Source organism: Netta rufina, assembly GCF_964035555.1.
Source record: "Netta rufina genome assembly, chromosome: 5".
NCBI classification, from domain to species: Eukaryota; Metazoa; Chordata; class Aves; order Anseriformes; family Anatidae; genus Netta; species Netta rufina.
The window spans coordinates 42,822,858-42,847,464 of NC_140128.1; the positions used below are offsets into that span (position 1 = coordinate 42,822,858).

The 24,607-nt window shown below is 44.8% G+C and overlaps 1 protein-coding gene across 1 annotated transcript in view; it reads left to right on the forward strand.

Annotated features, from left to right (window-relative positions):
• Window positions 1-24,607, forward strand: part of LOC311210143 (mucin-5AC-like) — a gene marked incomplete at both ends in the record, with an annotated part of 48,478 nt that overhangs the window by 11,685 nt on the left and 12,186 nt on the right. The window contains 19 exons of the mRNA XM_084287932.1: window positions 155-224; window positions 1,069-1,206; window positions 1,299-1,463; window positions 2,179-2,273; window positions 4,180-4,306; window positions 4,898-5,153; window positions 5,741-5,790; window positions 6,409-6,509; window positions 6,638-6,789; window positions 7,356-7,494; window positions 7,594-7,707; window positions 8,044-8,223; window positions 8,734-8,973; window positions 9,567-9,723; window positions 10,329-10,457; window positions 10,824-10,965; window positions 11,515-11,558; window positions 11,659-11,856; window positions 12,401-24,172. Coding sequence (XP_084144058.1) covers window positions 155-224; window positions 1,069-1,206; window positions 1,299-1,463; window positions 2,179-2,273; window positions 4,180-4,306; window positions 4,898-5,153; window positions 5,741-5,790; window positions 6,409-6,509; window positions 6,638-6,789; window positions 7,356-7,494; window positions 7,594-7,707; window positions 8,044-8,223; window positions 8,734-8,973; window positions 9,567-9,723; window positions 10,329-10,457; window positions 10,824-10,965; window positions 11,515-11,558; window positions 11,659-11,856; window positions 12,401-24,172 — 14,269 coding nt within the window. The remainder of the gene's footprint in view (window positions 1-154; window positions 225-1,068; window positions 1,207-1,298; window positions 1,464-2,178; window positions 2,274-4,179; window positions 4,307-4,897; window positions 5,154-5,740; window positions 5,791-6,408; window positions 6,510-6,637; window positions 6,790-7,355; window positions 7,495-7,593; window positions 7,708-8,043; window positions 8,224-8,733; window positions 8,974-9,566; window positions 9,724-10,328; window positions 10,458-10,823; window positions 10,966-11,514; window positions 11,559-11,658; window positions 11,857-12,400; window positions 24,173-24,607) is intronic.

A 24,607-nucleotide genomic window follows, 5' to 3' on the forward strand; every position in this document is an offset into this window, starting at 1 on the left:
TAAGGGAATCAGAAAATCAATAGACCCTGAGTCTTTCTTCCACACACACCATTTTCCTTCCTCTATCTTTAATGATACTAGATACACGATATTTGGAACGTGTTTTTACCTTTCCTAAGCATGCTTGATAATCATTCCCTCTTTTTGTGGACAGAACATTGTGATCCAACCTTCTGGCAGTGTATTTGTGAATATGATCTACACACAGCTGCCCTTCTCTGCAGGTAAGTGCCTTTGGAAGACTCCTCTGATGTTTGTCTTTGAATTTAAAATATTTTATTTCTTCATCTGCTACCAAATTCTGCCTTTGGTTATACTACAGCAAACCCAAGGTACTCAGAGTATAGCCTCTTATTTTTAAATAAAAAGAGTTTGCCTAATCAACTCTGCTCTAATTTTAGCAAATTTATGGTCTGATTTTAGTAAGATCTGATCAAATGGAGATGCAGTTCAGACAAATAGTTTCATTGGACACTTCCAGATCCAAATATTGCCATAAGAGAGGAAATAAAAATTCTGATTTACAACAGGAATTCAATTTCCCAAGTTGTTTAGTTCTCCTGTGTCCCTTGTGTCTCTTTGTATGATGTACATTAATCACTGGAGATTTTCTCTGCCACTAATCCTCAAATAACTGCTGCACCTAAACAGAAAGCATAAATGACAGAATAGTTTGAGGTTAGAGGCTACCACTAAATCATCCTAAACAATTTTCATTAAGCAAAGGTGGCCTTTTAAATAGTCACAGAAGTGTACGTTTTTCCCCTTATTTCAAAACAGTTGATGGAAGGTGGAGTTTTTTACAATTTTTTTTGAAGGTAAAGACAGCCCACTTCAGTGCTGGATTTGAAATCTTAATTGATACATACATACATATATAATATATAATATATATAATATATTATCTGTAATTATATATATATATAATATATCTAATATTATATATTATATATATTGTTCTTCAACAACTAGGATCACACACAGCTGTACAATCCTCCTATATAATGAACAGTAGTTTCAACTGTTCATCTTAGATAAAATTGTAACTCTTATGTCCATTGTCCCCAGCAAATGTCACCATCTTCAGACCATCATCGTTCTTCATTATTTTACAAACAACTTTTGGTCTTCAGCTACAGATCCAGCTTACGCCTATCATGCAACTTTTTATAAACTTAGACCCATCACATAAAGGGCAGACCTGTGGTAAGTGATTTTATCCTAACAACTGCCTTCATCTGTACACTTGATTCTGTAGGTTCAATCTGCTTCCATCTGACCCACCTGTTTCCTTCTAGGTCTCTGTGGAAATTTCAACGACGTCCAGACTGATGACTTCAAAACCACCAGTGGTGTAATAGAGGGTACTTCAGCTGCCTTTGGCAATACTTGGAAAACTCGGGCTGATTGTCCTGATGCCAAAATCACATTTGAGAACCCCTGTACCCTCAGCATAGAAAATGGTAAGCTCAGCATATAGCAAACTCTTCCGTTCTCTTTTAAAATAAGAAGAAGAAATAAGCTAATCAACCACAAAACATTTAGCCAAAATAACAGCAGACCCTTTGCAAATGCACACTATTTTCCTCAATAGACATAAGAAATCTTCAATTAATAAATAATAACTAATAAAATATTTTGGATCTTCAAAAATATTCCTTTGGCTAAAGAAAGCAAATGTTTTTGCAAGTTTGCTTAAGGGGAACCAGAACCATTTAGCATATAAGGAATACACTCCTTGAAAGCTCTGATTGTCACATAGGAAAAAAGCTGAGTTTAGCCCCACTGAAGGCTGGATGACTTCAATGTGGTCCTTCCACTGTCAAAATATGAACCAGTCTTACAGTTCATAACTTCATAGCTGTCAGGCTGTCAAGAATTTCAAGCAATGAAATACTCAAGACTTGAGCATCCACAATGCATCTAAGGATGTATTATTTTATTCCATGACAACTACCATGAATTGAGAGCATTCAGTTTATGAAGAATTCTTATTTCTGTGTAGACGACGTGAAATGTTGTTCAATTTCCAGGAGAAAAAAAAAAAAAAAAAAAAAAAAAAAAGCTGAATTCTATTAAGTTAAGCCTCTGCAATTTCCCCGCAAGAAGTATTGTTACACAAAAACAGGAATTTAGACAATGAAGTGCAATACAAATTTGTATATTTTAAATTCACAGACAAGTACGCTCAGCACTGGTGTGGACTGCTCTCTGATACCACGGGACCTTTTGCTGAATGTCACTCAACAGTGAATCCAGAAGTTTACCAGAAGGTACTTGGTTTTAACTTTTTTGTGTTTGAAAGAATAAGACTTGGACTTCTGATTCTAACACCTGAAAGAACAACTTGCCAATCAGGTGGAGATGCATTCATTACAATTCTTTTGAAGCCCGAAGCCCATTACACATCATAACACTCCTTTTTTAAAGGTATCTTTCTTTCCATTCAAAGGAGGATAAACTTACAGGCATTTTCCTGATGCTAAATGCCTAATCTAGGAGCTTGGACTGTCTGGATTCCTTATGAGATCAAAGGACAGAAGCCTCCTTTCCTGAGATATAAGGAAAGCTTTAGTCAGGAGCTTAACTAGTACTTTGCATAGTTGCTCTCAGGAGGCATCTACGTTTGCATATATCCAAGGGCAAAGTAATAAATGCATGCACAAAGCAGCAAAGAGATTGTGGGGAAAAATACGTTCCAGGAATTCAAGATGATGAAGCTCTGGAACTTCTTGGGCAGCTTGAATATCTGTAAGAGTATGTTTAACAAATCCTTTGGAATGGCCACTTTATAGTGGCCTTACTTGGCACAGTAACAGATTAAGTGACTTCTTGTTTTCTTTGTTCCTCGGATGCAAAGAGCCCAAGCTTCAAATAAAAGTACTAAAAGTCAGGTGCAAATAACCTCTACTTGTCCCACTAAGTAACCATGGCACTGTGGCTAGAAACTGGAAGTAGCTGGGAAAGCTACCACCACTTGCAAAAGTAAAGAACAACCAAAAGGAAAAATAAGTTTAAACTCTGGTCCTCTGATTACTATCTCTCCTTGAAAAGACTATTTTCTGAAAGGACTCAAGGAAATCTTCAAATGAAAAATGAGCATATGCTTACTTACATATATGGGGCCGGTCCTCTTTAATATCTTCATCGATGATCTGGACGAGGGCATCGAGTGCACCCTCAGTAAGTTCGCAGATGACACCAAGTTAGGTGCGTGTGTCGATCTGCTTGAGGGTAGGAAAGCTCTGCAGGAGGATCTGGATAGGCTGCACCGATGGGCTGAGGTCAACTGCATGAAGTTCAACAAGGCCAAGTGCCGGGTCCTGCACCTGGGGCGCAGTAACCCCAAGCAGAGCTACAGGCTGGGAGAGGAATGGTTGGAGAGCTGCCAGGCAGAGAAGGACCTGGGAGTGATGGTGGATAGTCGGCTGAATATGAGCCAGCAGTGTGCTCAGGTGGCCAAGAAGGCCAACGGCATCCTGGCTTGTGTCAGGAACAGTTTGACCAGCAGGGCTAGGGAGGTGATCGTCCCCCTGTACTCGGCTCTGGTGAGGCCGCACCTCGAGTACTGTGTTCAGTTTTGGGCCCCTCGCTACAAGAAGGACATCGAGATGCTTGAGCGGGTGCAGAGAAGGGCGACGAAGCTGGTGAGGGGCCTGGAGAACAAGTCCTACGAGGAGCGGCTGAGGGAGCTGGGCTTGTTCAGCCTGGAGAAGAGGAGGCTCAGGGGCGACCTTATCGCTCTCTACAAGTACCTTAAAGGAGGCTGTAGAGAGGTGGGGGTTGGCCTGTTCTCCCACGTGCCTGCTGACAGGATGAGGGGGAATGGGCTTAAGTTGCGCCAGGGGAGTTTTAGGTTAGATGTTAGGAAGAACTTCTTTACTGAAAGGGTTGTTAGGCATTGGAACAGGCTGCCCAGGGAAGTGGTGGAGTCACCATCCCTGGAAGTCTTCAAAAGACGTTTGGATGTGGAGCTTAGGGATATGGTCTAGTGGGGACTGTTAGCGTTAGGTCAGAGGTTGGACTCGATGATCTTGAGGTCTCTTCCAACCTAGAACTTCTGTGATTCTGTGATCTTCACTTGCTTTCAGCTCTAATGAACATGACACTCTAAAATATATAAAGAGCCATGGCTCCGAAATGACAATCTGATGATCATATGTCATCCTCTGTCCCTAGAACTGCATGTTTGACACATGTAACTGTGAGAACACTGAGGACTGCATGTGTGCTGCCCTCTCCAGCTATGTTAGAGCCTGTGCTGTGAAAGGAGTTCTCCTCGATGGATGGAGGAACAAAGTCTGCAGTAAGTTTTACATCCCCTTGCCTCTTGAAAATGATCATCCAGAAGGCTTCACAAATGAGCTTTCGGGATATATGGAATTCCCAGAGTAAATTGTGTTAAAACTGTTTTTTAAGTATAGCATTCACTTTCAAGAATTTGGGGAGGAGAGGAATGCCATAAAAGCGAAGCAGTAAGCAGGGTGAAATATAAAAAATAGGCTTTGTTAGATTACTTGCTCAGAATCAGAAGAAGCAACATGGAATTCAATACTCTTGTAATAGCAATAAAATAACTAGAGTGTTTCTCAATTTACATTGACATAAAATATAAAAATAGCAATGAAGAAGAAATACACGATGCATTAATATAACTGAGCTTTTTTCCTTTTTACACCTGGACAAAATATTTGTATTTTTGATACATTCATAGACGATACATTTATATATTTTGCTTTAACAGTTAAAAATAATTGCAGTATTCACATATCAGAAAAGTATGTCTATATACAGTGCCACTTTTATCATATGTACTTTACCTCAAATACTGCATTTATGCCTACATTGATCCTTAAATTAACTGCAAACATAACTCACCTTATTTTACTCTCTCAAGCGAAATACACCAACACATGTCCGAAATCCTTGAAGTACACTTACAATGTTGATTCCTGTCAACACACTTGTCGCTCTCTGAGTGAGCCTGATGTCACATGCAACATCAAGTTTGTCCCAGTTGATGGCTGCACCTGCATAAATGGAACCTACATGGATGAAAGTGGCAAATGTGTGCCTGCTTCTAGCTGTCCTTGTTACTACAAAGGAATGCCTCTGTCTCCTGGGGAAGTCATTCATGACAATGGCGTTGTCTGGTAAGTTTTGTGAACAAAAGAATGAGACCGGATATGGGCAATCATGAAACCATATTTAGTTCATGCAATCAATTCAAACCAAATGCATTTCTCTGCCCAATAAATTCAACACATAAAACTAGAAATTCTTAAAAATTGTAAGGGCTATATATGTTTGGAAATTTGTACTTAGAAAGCAGTCGAACAAACCATATACTGTGGTAAGTTAGCCTTGGCTAACAGCCAAGCTCTCACCCAGATACTCACTCTATGCCAAACAATTTCTCATCCATGACCATAAAGGACTTGTTTCACAGTGAAAGATGCTACAAACTTGATAATCCTATTAGGATTAACATTATGAATCTGGAATATTCTGAAGGACAACTTTTAATCAAGCAAGTGCACAGAGCAGACCTGTCCTTATATAGAACATAATCGTATCTTGGTCTGCTTTAATATAAAATAATTTTAATAGTACAAACTATTCTGATGAAGGGTATGTCTTCTCTATTTTATCAGAGTTTTTTTCATTATTTCAAATTCATTAGGAAACAAGTTGAACCTTAACAAGAGAAGCAAACATAACTCCATTCTCTCTTTTATAGCACTTGCACCTATGGAAAGCTGAGCTGCATTGGAGAAAAACCACAAACAGGTAACATACCACTTAAGATTTTATTTAATTCTCCTTTTCCACCTTCACCCTTTCCAGTTATCTCTTTTTGTCATAATGATGCAAATTTTACAAGTCTGAAATCAAACAGGAAAATGAACAGATGATTTCTGTAATGACATTCCCTAACTGTAAAGAAGCACTTTTCATTTTCAAATGGCAGAAAGAAGTTATAATCTCCTGAATTACCAAGGGGAAAAGAACATTTGGTCACCTCACTAAACGCGAGGAGAAAAACAACCATATTTTATATTTTTTACATAAAATAAAAGGACTAAAAGCCAGTCACCTCAAACATGTAGAATAAAACAGTATCTTTGTTCTCTTGTGTGGCTTTCTTTTTTTGGGAGGGGTTGTTTTTTGTTGAAAGAAGTGTTTCATAAAGCTAACTAACAGGAGTTTCTATGAGCAGTCCAAGCAAAAGCTTAAAAAAAAAAAAAAAAAAGATGAGAAGATGAGTGTGACTTCAAAACAAAATTTTTCTTGTCAAATGCATTCTATTAAGGTTCATATATTTCACAAAGGATTTTTTTTTCAGTTTTTAAAGAAAGATAAAGATATGGTTCATCTCACATTTCTCATGGCTTTTTTGTCTTCCAGTCTGTGCATCTCCCATGGTCTATGTTGACTGTGGCAATGCCACTGCAGGTGTGGCAGGAGCAGAGTGCCAGAAGAGCTGTCAGACTCTAGACATGGAGTGTGTAAGTACAGACTCTTTACACCCAGTTGAAAGCATATTTATCTAGGTCACTTTTACACTTACCAGCCGTAGATGAACTCTTCCATCAGGGCAATGTTTCAATTCTTGTTTTCTATGTGGTCCTTACAGTACAAAACCCACTGTGTCTCTGGCTGCATATGTCCTCATAATTACGTATTAGATGGTAAAGGTGGTTGTATAGCTCCTGAAGAGTGTCCATGTGTTCACAACGGGGATTCCTACAGTCCAGGAGAATCAATCAGAGTTGGCTGTAACAACTGGTAAGAATTACAACTGGTAAATAATATTGAAACATGATTTTCAAGCACCTGGAAGGGGATAGTTTAACTCTAGGTGAATTATAGCTTATCACTCTAGCAGTATCAAGATTTATAGGAAAGAATCCTATCTACTTAGTACCTAAAAAGCAAGTTCCATCTGTTTTTGCAGTGGCACACAGCGAAGAAATTGCATGTGGTCAGAAGAGCAATGTGGTTTTAGATGCTGTCATATTCATTAGAGTCAATAAAGCTTTTTATCCTCTCAGGCCATCCCTATATTTCAATATATCCAACAAGATTTAGAAATGTGGAACATTCAAAGGTTTTTCTAACCCAAACTATTCATGGCATCAAGAAGTAACAGTCTTTGGATAAATCCTAAAGACAAATCCTAAAGACTCTATCTAAGTCTATGCCATATTTCTGGGAATAAATAAACCTTATTTTTTCACTATGGGCTTAACACAGAAATTAAAAACATGAATGTGCATTCAGAAATACATGTATAGGTATGTTATGTGCATGTCTATTTTTTTTACATTTAAAGTCCTTTTCATCTTATACAGCACATGTAGAAACAGAAAGTGGCACTGCTCTGAGGAACCTTGCCTGGAAACCTGTTCAGTTTACGGAGATGGACATTACACCACCTTTGATGGCAAACGCTTTGATTTTGAAGGAGACTGTGAATATGTTCTGATCCAGGTAACAGAGTCCTTCCCAGATTTTTGCACTGCCAAAGTACCTTGCATTTTACATATGAGCACAGAGCTTCATTAACACTGAGTATCATTCCTGTTTCAGAACTACTGTGGCAAAAAAGGTTTGGATCAGGGAACCTTCAGAGTCATCACTGAGAACATTCCATGTGGCACTACAGGAACCACCTGCTCTAAGTCTATTAAAGTTTTCCTTGGGGTAAGTGTGCTCTTCAGTAAGTTGTGATCCAAGCCTAATGTGCTGGAAGGATGAAACAGGTTGTCCCAGATAGACTGCATCATAAAAGTGTCCTGCAGGACTGTAAAAATGTTACTACACTTTCTCGGTTACAGCCAAACAATTCTGCTCTCTGCTAGGGAAAGCAAAGGAGGGAATTCTAAAGAGAAAAAGATTAACATGAGTTTTTTGACTAGAGCCATTTTGATGATAATAGATTTATTATTTCAATAATAGTTACTGGTAATATATAAAAAAATGGAAACCAAAAGGTGACTTTTTAAAATTGGTCTCTAACTTTTTGTTTTCCTGTCCCAGAACTATGAATTGGTACTCAGCGATGGACGTTCTGATGTCATCCAGAGAACACCTGGAGGAGAAATGCCATTCCAAATCCGTTCCATGGGCATCTACCTGGTTGTTGACACTACTGTTGGCTTGATACTCATGTGGGACAAGAAAACCAGCATATTCATCAAACTTAGCCCCAGCTTTCAGGTACATTTTAAAATCCAAAACCTGAAGCCAACAATTTCTGATCCATATTTATGCTATCTCTCACAGGAAAAAAAAAGGAAATTTAGGCTGCAACTGGAACACTGAAAGAGCAGTGATTGCATACTATTATCCTTGTAGTATTGACTTAGATTCTGTATACACATTTTCCATAAATTATGTTATTCAACAATAGCATAACAGCAGCTATATCAATATTTCCTTCATGAAAAATCCTCACTGAAGAGGTACATTGAGGATTAGATAAAACTAGCTCAATACTAAGCTACGATATTAAGAACAAAACCCACAGCTCTACTCTGCTTCTTTCCCTATCCTTCCTAACAAGTTAGGGGTACCTCTCTTCATAAAAGATGTTTTATGAGAATGTCCAAGACTGTTGCTGAAGAGGCCCACACCATCTTAAATAAAATTCATTCTGAGGCGTGTTAGTCATAGATACCAAGAAACTGTACCCTACTGATCATTGATATTTTGTTTATCCCCATGCAGGGACATGTCTGTGGCCTTTGTGGAAACTATGATGGCAATGGAAACAATGACTTCACTACCCGCAGCCAGTCTGTGGTAGGAAATGTGCTGGAGTTTGCTAATAGCTGGAAAGTATCTTCTACTTGCCCAAATGCCAATCAAACCAAGGATCCATGTACTGCAAACCCATACAGGAAATCCTGGGCACAGAAACAATGCAGCATCATTACCAGTGAAGTATTTGCAAAGTGTCACTCCCAGGTATGGTACAGCTTCAGTCTGAAATTCTCAAGATAGAGATTACATAATTTTTTTATGCGGGGCAGCTGAAAATGCACTAGGATTCGGACTATGTCACACCTGATAAAGTGAAGTGAGACCAAGTTCCAGGGAGACTGCATAGAAAGGATTTTCACTTCAGTTTCCTCAGCTTTTGCTGTAACCAGTGCAGTACAGAAATTCATAGGGTTTGTTTGTTTGTGCTATAGAAGAGACAATCACAGATAAATCTCAATATATGTTTATTTTTTAATGGCATCATTTATATCTATTAATATCAGTATCAGCTACCTAATATCTATGATTGTGTGCTACTGTGTAGTAATGTAACAATACTCTTTCTTCTAATGTCTTTAACATCAAGTAGTTCTTACAGTTATGATTTACTCCTAATAGCTGTATTCTACATATTTCTCTTGATTTTTCAAAATATTCTCACAATTTCTTCATTTCTTATGATTATCACACATATAGAGTTGCCAGTTTCAGGTATTTCCTCAGCATATTTAAGACAGGAAATGCCTTTTCAAAGTGGGCAAGTGCAAGAAATCCAATTCAAAGGTTTTCTCCAACAGGTTGAACCAAATGAATATTATCAAGCATGTGTGGATGATGCATGTGCTTGCGACACTGGAGGAGACTGTGAATGTTTCTGTACAGCAGTAGCTGCCTATGCTCAAGCATGCAATGAGCTGGACATCTGCATTTCATGGAGAACCCCATCCATTTGTCGTAAGTCTCACTCCATGACTTTTCGAAGGGGTCTAGAGGGAAAGAAAATAGAGAAGGAAAAAAAAAAAAAAAGAGAAAAACAAGGAGGGAGAAGAAAGAAAGGAGGATTAAATTGTATTTATAAGAGGCACTGCTTGAGTAAATCATTGGAAAATAATCATTATTTAAAAAGAAATCATGTGCTAGTAACTTTACTGCTGGTGTTATTAGTGTCTTATTTAATTGTCAGTCATGACAGACAAGTGGCAAACTAAAGTATCATATTATACTCCTAGCTGTCTACATCACATACACTGTAAATAAATACTAGTTCATTTCAGCTAAAATTTGTGATTTAATTGATTTTTCATGCTTAATGTCTAACTGTTTGATGCTTTATAACATTATTGGTATCAAAATGTGGTAGTATAACAATAGCATTAAATAGTATTAAAAATAGTGTTAAAAATAGTATTTAAAATAGTATTAAATGAGACAACATACTGTTCACCACTTACATGTTTATGTTGATGACGTGGGATTTTTACACAGGAAAATTATAGCAATGAAAGACCTCGGAGCAATAAAAATTAAAGATCTTTTTCTGTCATTTCTCCTTCTTCTAGCTCTGTTCTGTGATTACTATAATCCACAAGGGGAATGTGAGTGGCACTACAAGCCATGTGGAGCCCCTTGTATGAAGACATGCAATAATCCAAGTGGGAAGTGCCTTCATGAGTTGAGAGGCTTGGAAGGTAAACATAATTATGCATATCTCATTCTATTTATAAAAAGATAAAATGGACTATGATGAACAAAATTTATATTACTCAGTGTATCAATGTTTATATTAGAAATTATAAGAGGAGATTTTCTAATTAATGTCTAACTCCCTAATTAATCATGCACTTCTTTGAAGTGAAGATGAAGAAAAAATGCTTCAAAGCTTAATGTGTAATCAATGCAATAGCAGTAATGGGAGTATGAAAATCCACTTTCTGTATTACTGGAATATATACTATATTACTGGAATAATTTCAAGAGATCAGATATTGACAGAGTGTAGAGTTACTTCTGTCTGGGAAAGCCTAGTGTCAACATAACTCTAATTTTTATTGCAGGCTGTTATCCACACTGTCCAAAGAATAAGCCCTATTTTGATGAAGAAACCATGACTTGTGTTTCTAATTGTGGTTGCTATGAAAATGGAAAACATTACAAACCAGGAACACAGATGCCTTCAAAGCAGAATTGTCAATCATGGTAGGATTAGTAAAGATTTTTAAATGTTGAGTTGAAATTTGCAGAACTTAATTCTTCGTGCACTCAGTCATTTGTTTGCTAACAGGAACTAGGCCAGTCATAGGCTGCTGAGTAGTGTTTAATTTTCTTCTGTTCCCAGAAACATAAAAGATGACATGATGAAACATTTTATTTTAGAGAGGTTAATTTACTACTTATTCTGAATTCTTACTGATGTCTTTGTAAATTATTATTATCATTATTAAGTAAAAACAAATTAAAATAATAATAGTTACAACAATAATCTGAGCACTTATATTAAAATATGCCTAAATAAATATTTAGAAGTTAGTAGACAACTAATCTTCATTATTTTGAGCTTGTTTCTGTTATTCCAGTGGCACTTGCATATTTCCAAAAGTCAGCAAGTATTCCTATAAATTCTGTAAGAACTGCTGAATATAGCCATACAGGTTGGGAAAGTCCTGCTAAGCCTTCTATCAAGGAGAAAACAGTGCTATTTTTAACCAATATATTCACATTCATCATATCCTTTTTCCTCTTTTCCAGTGAATGCACAAACCATGGCAAAAAATGCAAATATGATGAACATGGTATGTTGACAAAGTTGTTTTCATCTCAGTAGGATACACTGAAAGCACTCTACTCTGTGTTTTCAGATACCAAGTAATAACATCTTGTTTTGATTTACAGAATGTGTCTGCACTTATGAAGGACAGACATATAACTATAACGACGTGATCTACAATACTACAGATGGCATAGGAGGGTGTATTGTTGCAATCTGTGGTCCCAATGGAACACTGCAAAGGGTTGTGTATGACTGTCCAGTCTCAGCATCACCCACACCATTTCAGTTCAGCACTACGCCACCTGCCACTACTTCCACAGGTACATATTTTATAGCCACTGAGAGGTTATTCTATTCATTGGTGAGTAAAATATAGCTACAAGATAACCACTAAGTCTCATTTTTCATTGGCATTTGTTTTCAGTCAATATTTGGCAATCAAATTAATACAAACAAATAAACACAGAAAATGAAATAACTTCCCAAACAACAAAATGGAAACCACTGCATACTGCTTTGATACTATTATTTTATTTGTTTTCATGGCAAACAATAACGAAACAGTATGAGATTTATTATCTCTAATTGTAACTATTCCTATACCTGGAATAATCTTTACTGAATGAATAGATGACTCATTATGTTTCCTATTAAATTACCAAATGATTACTTTGTCTAGAATTCCTGGTAGGGTACATGATATGTGTACATATGTGTACATATGTGTACATACGTGTACATATCATGTACCCTACATACATGACATGTATGATACTACAGTACTAAGTGGACTACTCAGATAGTGGCATTGAGATACTGAAATTTTCATTCAAAGTTTCATGGTATTTTCTTTTACTCTTTCAGTTACATCATCACCAACAACATCAGTATGTGTTCATGAAGTCTGTCAGTGGTCAGAATGGTATGATGGAAGTCTACTCATACCTGGATTTGATGGTGGAGATTTTGAAACGTTTGATGATTTGAGAGCTAAAGGTTATGAAGTCTGTAGAGCTCCAAAGGCTGTTCAGTGCAGAGCAGAGAAATTTCCTAACATACCACTGAAAGACCTTGGCCAAACAGTAGAATGCAGTACAACGTCTGGACTTATATGTTACAACAAAGATCAAATTTCAACAATGTGCTACAATTACGAAATCAGAATCTTATGTTGTGTTTTTGTACCATGCTCTTCCACACCTTTCATCACAACACCTTATGAGACTTCAACACCGATCACACATATCCCAGTTCCAGAAATGACAACCACAACAGCAAGTACCAGTGCCACAACTTCAGCTACAAGTCCAATTATCGAAACAAGTACTCCTTCAGAAACACCTCTGGAAACAAGTACTTTCACTGAGCCTATAACCAGTACAATGCCTTGCCAACCAAAGTGCAAATGGTCCCAATGGTATGATGTCCATTTCCCAACTTTGCAGAACAAAGGAGATTATGAAACTTACCATGACATTAGATCGGCTGGAAAAGCGATCTGCAGACATCCTGAAAAAATACAGTGCAGAGCAGAAAAATACCCACATAAATCCATTGAAGAAATTGGTCAGGTTGTTCACTGCAATGTATCATTTGGACTTATCTGCAGGAATGAGGATCAGAAAGGAGAACTGCATATATGTCTTAATTATCAGATAAAAGTACTCTGTTGTGATGACTACAGCCACTGCTTAACACCTACTGTACCAAGGGAAACGTCTGCCAGTACACCAACAGTTCCTACAACTTCTGAAACGTCAACATTCACACCTTCAGTTACTAAAGAAATAACAACAACCACAACCAAAACGATGACACCAGTCACAACAACTCCTTCAACCACTCCTGGTTGCATAAAAGAGGAATGTGACTGGTCAATATGGTATGACGTTAGTTATCCAGAATCTGGATACAATGATGGAGATTTTGATACAATTGAGAACATAATAAAACATGGATATAAAGTCTGTGCTAACAGAAAGGCTGTAGAATGCAGAGCAGTAAGGTTCCCTGACACACCATATCAACTTCTGGAGCAACACATTACATGCAATGCTGAAGAAGGATTAACATGCTACAATAAAGACCAGCTACCACCAATTTGCTATAACTACGAAGTAAGATTTAAATGCTGTAGAAACATAACAGTACCATGCCAAACAACTCAAACGACCACACAAGAGTCAACAATGACATACTCAACAACTCAAAGTACACAATACACAAAAATATCAACAACAGAACAAACACCAGAATTTCACACCAAACATAAAACCACAACTGCATCAACAATACCACCAGAAACAGAACATATTCATAGTGAAACTACATCGACACCAATGACACAAACACAAACAGAAAAAAAGACCACGTATACTACATTACCAATACCAGTCACAACCTCCACCTCAACAGTGCCCATACCCTCAGAGTCAACACCACTAAGCTCCACCAGCACCAGCACCTTCACGACGACCCCTACTGTCATCCCCTCAACCAGCACGACTTACAGCACTAAAGCCACTACCATCTGTCAACCTGAATTCTGCTCCTGGTCAGAATGGTTCGATGTTGACTTCCCTGCCTCGGGACCTAACCAGGGAGACTTTGAAACCTACCAGCACATCCGGGCCGCTGGGAAGGAAGTCTGTCAACAGCCCAAACAAATCCAGTGCCAGGCGGAGGACTACCCCGAGATTTCCATCGAAAACGTCGGGCAGGTTGTACAGTGCGACGTCCACTTTGGACTGGTGTGCAAGAACGAAGACCAGCCCGGCAGATTCAAGATGTGCCTCAACTACAAGATCCGCGTCCTCTGCTGCACCCCGAACTACAACTGCCCAGTCACCACCACACCTACCACCAGCCCCACCAGCACCATCATCCCACGCACCTTCACATCACCCACCACGGTCACCACCTCCACCTCTACTAGCTACTCCTCCACCACAGTTCCAACCTCATCACAGTCAACACCACTAAGATCCACCAGCACCAGCACCTTCACGACGACCCCTACTGTCATCCCCTCAACCAGCACGACTTACAGCACTAAAGCCACTACCATCTGTCAACCTGAATTCTGCTCCTGGTCAGAATGGTTCGATGTTGACTTCCCTGCCTCAGGACCTAACCAGGGAGACTTTGAAACCTACCAGCACATCCGGGCCGCTGGGAAGGAAGTCTGTCAACAGCCCAAACAAATCCAGTGCCAGGCGGAGGACTACCCCGAGATTTCCATCGAAAACGTCGGGCAGGTTGTACAGTGCGACGTCCACTTTGGACTGGTGTGCAAGAACGAAGACCAGTCCGGCAGATTCAAGATGTGCCTCAACTACAAGATCCGCGTCCTCTGCTGCACCCCGAACTACAACTGCCCAGTCACCACCACACCTACCACCAGCCCCACCAGCACCATCATCCCACGCACCTTCACATCACCCACCACGGTCACCACCTCCACCTCTACTAGCTACTCATCCACCACAGCGCCAACCTCATCACAGTCAACACCACTAAGCTCCACGAGCACCAGCACCTTCACGACGACACCTACTGTCATCCCCTCTACCAGCACGACTTACAGCACTAAAGCCACTACCATCTGTCAACCTGAATTCTGCTCCTGGTCAGAATGGTTCGATGTTGACTTCCCTGCCTCGGGACCTAACCAGGGAGACTTTGAAACCTACCAGCACATCCGGGCTGCTGGGAAGGAAGTCTGTCAACAGCCCAAACAAATCCAGTGCCAGGCGGAGGACTACCCCGAGATTTCCATCGAAAACGTCGGGCAGGTTGTACAGTGCGACGTCCACTTTGGACTGGTGTGCAAGAACGAAGACCAGCCCGGCAGATTCAAGATGTGCCTCAACTACAAGATCCGCGTCCTCTGCTGCACCCCGAACTACAACTGCCCAGTCACCACCACACCTACCACCAGCCCCACCAGCACCATCATCCCACGCACCTTCACATCACCCACCACGGTCACCACCTCCACCTCTACTAGCTATTCCTCCACCACAGCGCCAACCTCATCACAGTCAACACCACTAAGCTCCACCAGCACCAGCACCTTCACGACGACCCCTACTGTCATCCCCTCTACCAGCACAACTTACAGCACTAAAGCCACTACCATCTGTCAACCTGAATTCTGCTCCTGGTCAGAATGGTTCGATGTTGACTTCCCTGCCTCGGGACCTAACCAGGGAGACTTTGAAACCTACCAGCACATCCGGGCCGCTGGGAAGGAAGTCTGTCAACAGCCCAAACAAATCCAGTGCCAGGCGGAGGACTACCCCGAGATTTCCATCGAAAACGTCGGGCAGGTTGTACAGTGCGACGTCCACTTTGGACTGGTGTGCAAGAACGAAGACCAGCCTGGCAGATTCAAGATGTGCCTCAACTACAAGATCCGCGTCCTCTGCTGCACCCCGAACTACAACTGCCCAGTCACCACCACACCTACCACCAGCCCCACCAGCACCATCATCCCAAGCACCGTCACATCACCCACCACGGTCACCACCTCCACCTCTACTAGCTACTCCTCCACCACAGCGCCAACCTCATCACAGTCAACACCACTAAGCTCCACCAGCACCAGCACCTTCACGACGACCCCTACTGTCATCCCCTCAACCAGCACGACTTACAGCACTAAAGCCACTACCATCTGTCAACCTGAATTCTGCTCCTGGTCAGAATGGTTCGATGTTGACTTCCCTGCCTCGGGACCTAACCAGGGAGACTTTGAAACCTACCAGCACATCCGGGCCGCTGGGAAGGAAGTCTGTCAACAGCCCAAACAAATCCAGTGCCAGGCGGAGGACTACCCCGAGATTTCCATCGAAAACGTCGGGCAGGTTGTACAGTGCGACGTCCACTTTGGACTGGTGTGCAAGAACGAAGACCAGCCCGGCAGATTCAAGATGTGCCTCAACTACAAGATCCGCGTCCTCTGCTGCACCCCGAACTACAACTGCCCAGTCACCACCACACCTACCACCAGCCCCACCAGCACCATCATCCCACGCACCTTCACATCACCCACCACGGTCACCACCTCCACCTCTACTAGCTACTCCTCCACCACAGCGCCAACCTCATCACAGTCAACACCACTAAGCTCCACCAGCACCAGCACCTTCACGACGACACCTACTGTCATCCCCTCTACCAGCATGACTTACAGCACTAAAGCCACTACCATCTGTCAACCTGAATTCTGCTCCTGGTCAGAATGGTTCGATGTTGACTTCCCTGCCTCGGGACCTAACCAGGGAGACTTTGAAACCTACCAGCACATCCGGGCCGCTGGGAAGGAAGTCTGTCAACAGCCCAAACAAATCCAGTGCCAGGCGGAGGACTACCCCGAGATTTCCATCGAAAACGTCGGGCAGGTTGTACAGTGCGACGTCCACTTTGGACTGGTGTGCAAGAACGAAGACCAGCCCGGCAGATTCAAGATGTGCCTCAACTACAAGATCCGCGTCCTCTGCTGCACCCCGAACTACAACTGCCCAGTCACCACCACACCTACCACCAGCCCCACCAGCACCATCATCCCACGCACCTTCACATCACCCACCACGGTCACCACCTCCACCTCTACTAGCTATTCCTCCACCACAGCGCCAACCTCATCACAGTCAACACCACTAAGCTCCACCAGCACCAGCACCTTCACGACGACCCCTACTGTCATCCCCTCAACCAGCACGACTTACAGCACTAAAGCCACTACCATCTGTCAACCTGAATTCTGCTCCTGGTCAGAATGGTTCGATGTTGACTTCCCTGCCTCGGGACCTAACCAGGGAGACTTTGAAACCTACCAGCACATCCGGGCCGCTGGGAAGGAAGTCTGTCAACAGCCCAAACAAATCCAGTGCCAGGCGGAGGACTACCCCGAGATTTCCATCGAAAACGTCGGGCAGGTTGTACAGTGCGACGTCCACTTTGGACTGGTGTGCAAGAACGAAGACCAGCCTGGCAGATTCAAGATGTGCCTCAACTACAAGATCCGCGTCCTCTGCTGCACCCCGAACTACAACTGCCCAGTCACCACCACACCTACCACCAGCCCCACCAGCACCATCATCCCACGCACCTTCACATCACCCACCACGGTCACCACCTCCACCTCTACTAGCTACTCCTCCACCACAGCGCCAACCTCATCACAGTCAACACCACTAAGCTCCACCAGCACCAGCACCTTCACGACGACACCTACTGTCATCCCCTCTACCAGCACAACTTACAGCACTAAAGCCACTACCATCTGTCAACCTGAATTCTGCTCCTGGTCAGAATGGTTCGATGTTGACTTCCCTGCCTCGGGACCTAACCAGGGAGACTTTGAAACCTACCAGCACATCCGGGCTGCTGGGAAGGAAGTCTGTCAACAGCCCAAACAAATCCAGTGCCAGGCGGAGGACTACCCCGAGATTTCCATCGAAAACGTCGGGCAGGTTGTACAGTGCGACGTCCACTTTGGACTGGTGTGCAAGAACGAAGACCAGCCCGGCAGATTCAAGATGTGCCTCAACTACAAGATCCGCGTCCTCTGCTGCACCCCGAACTACAACTGCCCAGTCACCACCACACCTACCACCAGCCCCACCAGCACCATCATCCCACGCACCTTCACATCACCCACCACGGTCACCACCTCCACCTCTACTAGCTATTCCTCCACCACAGCGCCAACCTCATCACAGTCAACACCACTAAGCTCCACCAGCACCAGCACCTTCACGACGACCCCTACTGTCATCCCCTCAACCAGCACAACTTACAGCACTAAAGCCACTACCATCTGTCAACCTGAATTCTGCTCCTGGTCAGAATGGTTCGATGTTGACTTCCCTGCCTCGGGACCTAACCAGGGAGACTTTGAAACCTACCAGCACATCCGGGCCGCTGGGAAGGAAGTCTGTCAACAGCCCAAACAAATCCAGTGCCAGGCGGAGGACTACCCCGAGATTTCCATCGAAAACGTCGGGCAGGTTGTACAGTGCGACGTCCACTTTGGACTGGTGTGCAAGAACGAAGACCAGCCCGGCAGATTCAAGATGTGCCTCAACTACAAGATCCGCGTCCTCTGCTGCACCCCGAACTACAACTGCCCAGTCACCACCACACCTACCACCAGCCCCACCAGCACCATCATCCCAAGCACCTTCACATCACCCACCACGGTCACCACCTCCACCTCTACTAGCTACTCCTCCACCACAGCGCCAACCTCATCACAGTCAACACCACTAAGCTCCACCAGCACCAGCACCTTCACGACGACCCCTACTGTCATCCCCTCAACCAGCACGACTTACAGAACTAAAGCCACTACCATCTGTCAACCTGAATTCTGCTCCTGGTCAGAATGGTTCGATGTTGACTTCCCTGCCTCGGGACCTAACCAGGGAGACTTTGAAACCTACCAGCACATCCGGGCTGCTGGGAAGGAAGTCTGTCAACAGCCCAAACAAATCCAGTGCCAGGCGGAGGACTACCCCGAGATTTCCATTGAAAACGTCGGGCAGGTTGTACAGTGCGACGTCCACTTTGGACTGGTGTGCAAGAACGAAGACCAGCCCGGCAGATTCAAGATGTGCCTCAACTACAAGATCCGCGTCCTCTGCTGCACCCCGAACTACAACTGCCCAGTCACCACCACACCTACCACCAGCCCCACCAGCACCATCATCCCACGCACCTTCACATCACCCACCACGGTCACCACCTCCACCTCTACTAGCTACTCCTCCACCACAGCGCCAAGCTCATCACAGTCAACACCACTAAGCTCCACGAGCACCAGCACCTTCACGACGACCCCTACTGTCATCCCCTCAACCAGCACGACTTACAGCACTAAAGCCACTACCATCTGTCAACCTGAATTCTGCTCCTGGTCAGAATGGTTCGATGTTGACTTCCCTGCCTCGGGACCTAACCAGGGAGACTTTGAAACCTACCAGCACATCCGGGCCGCTGGGAAGGAAGTCTGTCAACAGCCCAAACAAATCCAGTGCCAGGCGGAGGACTACCCCGAGATTTCCATCGAAAACGTCGGGCAGGTTGTACAGTGCGACGTCCACTTTGGACTGGTGTGCAAGAACGAAGACCAGCCCGGCAGATTCAAGATGTGCCTCAACTACAAGATCCGCGTCCTCTGCTGCACCCCGAACTACAACTGCCCAGTCACCACCACACCTACCACCAGCCCCACCAGCACCATCATCCTAAGCACCGTCACATCACCCACCACGGTCACCACCTCCACTTCTACAAGCTATTCCTCCACCACAGCGCCAACCTCATCACAGTCAACACCACTAAGCTCCACCAGCACCAGCACCTTCACGACGACCCCTACTGTCATCCCCTCAACCAGCACGACTTACAGCACTAAAGCCACTACCATCTGTCAACCTGAATTCTGCTCCTGGTCAGAATGGTTCGATGTTGACTTCCCTGCCTCGGGACCTAACCAGGGAGACTTTGAAACCTACCAGCACATCCGGGCCGCTGGGAAGGAAGTCTGTCAACAGCCCAAACAAATCCAGTGCCAGGCAGAGGACTACCCCGAGATTTCCATCGAAAACGTCGGGCAGGTTGTACAGTGCGACGTCCACTTTGGACTGGTGTGCAAGAACGAAGACCAGCCCGGCAGATTCAAGATGTGCCTAAACTACAAGATCCGCGTCCTCTGCTGCACCCCGAACTACAACTGCCCAGTCACCACCACACCTACCACCAGCCCCACCAGCACCATCATCCCAAGCACCATCACGTCACCCACCACGGTCACCACCTCCACTTCTACAAGCTATTCCTCCACCACAGCGCCAACCTCATCACAGTCAACACCACTGAGCTCCACCAGCACCAGCACCTTCACGACGACCCCTACTGTCATCCCCTCAACCAGCACGACTTACAGCACTAAAGCCACTACCATCTGTCAACCTGAATTCTGCTCCTGGTCAGAATGGTTCGATGTTGACTTCCCTGCCTCGGGACCTAACCAGGGAGACTTTGAAACCTACCAGCACATCCGGGCCGCTGGGAAGGAAGTCTGTCAACAGCCCAAACAAATCCAGTGCCAGGCGGAGGACTACCCCGAGATTTCCATCGAAAACGTCGGGCAGGTTGTACAGTGCGACGTCCACTTTGGACTGGTGTGCAAGAACGAAGACCAGCCCGGCAGATTCAAGATGTGCCTCAACTACAAGATCCGCGTCCTCTGCTGCACCCCGAACTACAACTGCCCAGTCACCACCACACCTACCACCAGCCCCACCAGCACCATCATCCCAAGCACCTTCACATCACCCACCACGGTCACCACCTCCACCTCTACTAGCTACTCCTCCACCACAGCGCCAACCTCATCACAGTCAACACCACTAAGCTCCACCAGCACCAGCACCTTCACGACGACCCCTACTGTCATCCCCTCAACCAGCACGACTTACAGCACTAAAGCCACTACCATCTGTCAACCTGAATTCTGCTCCTGGTCAGAATGGTTCGATGTTGACTTCCCTGCCTCGGGACCTAACCAGGGAGACTTTGAAACCTACCAGCACATCCGGGCTGCTGGGAAGGAAGTCTGTCAACAGCCCAAACAAATCCAGTGCCAGGCGGAGGACTACCCCGAGATTTCCATCGAAAACGTCGGGCAGGTTGTACAGTGCGACGTCCACTTTGGACTGGTGTGCAAGAACGAAGACCAGCCTGGCAGATTCAAGATGTGCCTCAACTACAAGATCCGCGTCCTCTGCTGCACCCCGAACTACAACTGCCCAGTCACCACCACACCTACCACCAGCCCCACCAGCACCATCATCCCAAGCACCGTCACATCACCCACCACGGTCACCACCTCCACCTCTACTAGCTACTCCTCCACCACAGCGCCAACCTCATCACAGTCAACACCACTAAGCTCCACCAGCACCAGCACCTTCACGACGACCCCTACTGTCATCCCCTCAACCAGCACGACTTACAGAACTAAAGCCACTACCATCTGTCAACCTGAATTCTGCTCCTGGTCAGAATGGTTCGATGTTGACTTCCCTGCCTCGGGACCTAACCAGGGAGACTTTGAAACCTACCAGCACATCCGGGCTGCTGGGAAGGAAGTCTGTCAACAGCCCAAACAAATCCAGTGCCAGGCGGAGGACTACCCCGAGATTTCCATCGAAAACGTCGGGCAGGTTGTACAGTGCGACGTCCACTTTGGACTGGTGTGCAAGAACGAAGACCAGCCTGGTAAGTTTAAGATGTGCCTCAACTACAAGATCCGCGTCCTCTGCTGCACCCCGAACTACAACTGCCCAGTCACCACCACACCTACCACCAGCCCCACCAGCACCATCATCCCAAGCACCATCACGTCACCCACCACGGTCACCACCTCCACCTCTACTAGCTATTCCTCCACCACAGCGCCAACCTCATCACAGTCAACACCACTAAGCTCCACCAGCACCAGCACCTTCACGACGACCCCTACTGTCATCCCCTCAACCAGCACGACTTACAGCACTAAAGCCACTACCATCTGTCAACCTGAATTCTGCTCCTGGTCAGAATGGTTCGATGTTGACTTCCCTGCCTCGGGACCTAACCAGGGAGACTTTGAAACCTACCAGCACATCCGGGCCGCTGGGAAGGAAGTCTGTCAACAGCCCAAACAAATCCAGTGCCAGGCGGAGGACTACCCCGAGATTTCCATCGAAAACGTCGGGCAGGTTGTACAGTGCGACGTCCACTTTGGACTGGTGTGCAAGAACGAAGACCAGCCTGGTAAGTTTAAGATGTGCCTCAACTACAAGATCCGCGTCCTCTGCTGCACCCCGAACTACAACTGCCCAGTCACCACCACACCTACCACCAGCCCCACCAGCACCATCATCCCAAGCACCATCACGTCACCCACCACGGTCACCACCTCCACCTCTACTAGCTATTCCTCCACCACAGCGCCAACCTCATCACAGTCAACACCACTAAGCTCCACCAGCACCAGCACCTTCACGACGACCCCTACTGTCATCCCCTCAACCAGCACGACTTACAGCACTAAAGCCACTACCATCTGTCAACCTGAATTCTGCTCCTGGTCAGAATGGTTCGATGTTGACTTCCCTGCCTCGGGACCTAACCAGGGAGACTTTGAAACCTACCAGCACATCCGGGCCGCTGGGAAGGAAGTCTGTCAACAGCCCAAACAAATCCAGTGCCAGGTGGAGGACTACCCCGAGATTTCCATCGAAAACGTCGGGCAGGTTGTACAGTGCGACGTCCACTTTGGACTGGTGTGCAAGAACGAAGACCAGCCCGGCAGATTCAAGATGTGCCTCAACTACAAGATCCGCGTCCTCTGCTGCACCCCGAACTACAACTGCCCAGTCACCACCACACCTACCACCAGCCCCACCAGCACCATCATCCCACGTACCTTCACGTCACCCACCACGGTCACCACCTCCACCTCTACTAGCTATTCCTCCACCACAGCACCAACCTCATCACAGTCAACACCACTAAGCTCCACCAGCACCAGCACCTTCACGACGACCCCTACTGTCATCCCCTCAACCAGCACGACTTACAGAACTAAAGCCACTACCATCTGTCAACCTGAATTCTGCTCCTGGTCAGAATGGTTCGATGTTGACTTCCCTGCCTCGGGACCTAACCAGGGAGACTTTGAAACCTACCAGCACATCCGGGCCGCTGGGAAGGAAGTCTGTCAACAGCCCAAACAAATCCAGTGCCAGGCGGAGGACTACCCCGAGATTTCCATCGAAAACGTCGGGCAGGTTGTACAGTGCGATGTCCACTTTGGACTGGTGTGCAAGAACGAAGACCAGCCTGGTAAGTTTAAGATGTGCCTCAACTACAAGATCCGCGTCCTCTGCTGCACCCCGAACTACAACTGCCCAGTCACCACCACACCTACCACCAGCCCCACCAGCACCATCATCCCACGCACCTTCATGTCACCCACCACGGTCACCACCTCCACCTCTACTAGCTATTCCTCCACCACAGCACCAACCTCATCACAGTCAACACCACTAAGCTCCACCAGCACCAGCACCTTCACGACGACCCCTACTGTCATCCCCTCAACCAGCACGACTTACAGAACTAAAGCCACTACCATCTGTCAACCTGAATTCTGCTCCTGGTCAGAATGGTTCGATGTTGACTTCCCTGCCTCGGGACCTAACCAGGGAGACTTTGAAACCTACCAGCACATCCGGGCCGCTGGGAAGGAAGTCTGTCAACAGCCCAAACAAATCCAGTGCCAGGCGGAGGACTACCCCGAGATTTCCATCGAAAACGTCGGGCAGGTTGTACAGTGCGACGTCCACTTTGGACTGGTGTGCAAGAACGAAGACCAGCCTGGTAAGTTTAAGATGTGCCTCAACTACAAGATCCGCGTCCTCTGCTGCACCCCGAACTTCAACTGCCTACAGTCCACTACGTCATCCCCCACCGCTTCAACCATCCGTACAACATCAGAGACCACAAGTTACACTACTTCTTTTCCTACGTCTACACCATGTTTCTGCAAAATTGGAGATGACATTTATTCACCTGGTAAATTTTCTCTTTTTTTTTTTTTTTTTTTTTTTACTTATTTTCCTTTTATGTATTTCCTTCATTTATTACTATATTTTTTATTTTCTTCGCATTTTACATTTCTTCATATTCATATGCCTTTATGAAAGAAAAACAAGAAAAAACATAATCATGAGGGAAAGATTAAACAGAAAAACACTTGCACAGTTGAACTGCTCGGCACTATTAGGACACTTCTCTTCCCATTCCCCATCAATATACACCCCCTGTCCTACTCTTCCCGTTTTATTTTACACCATGATGCCATGTGGTGTTCCCTCTCATCTTCTTTTGCACTCCTAGCGTCTTCGTTGGCAGGGCAGCCTGAGAAGCTGCAAAGTCCTATAGTTGGTGTCAGCACTGCTCAGCCACAACTAAAACATCAGTGTTTTATCACCATTATTTTCATCCTAA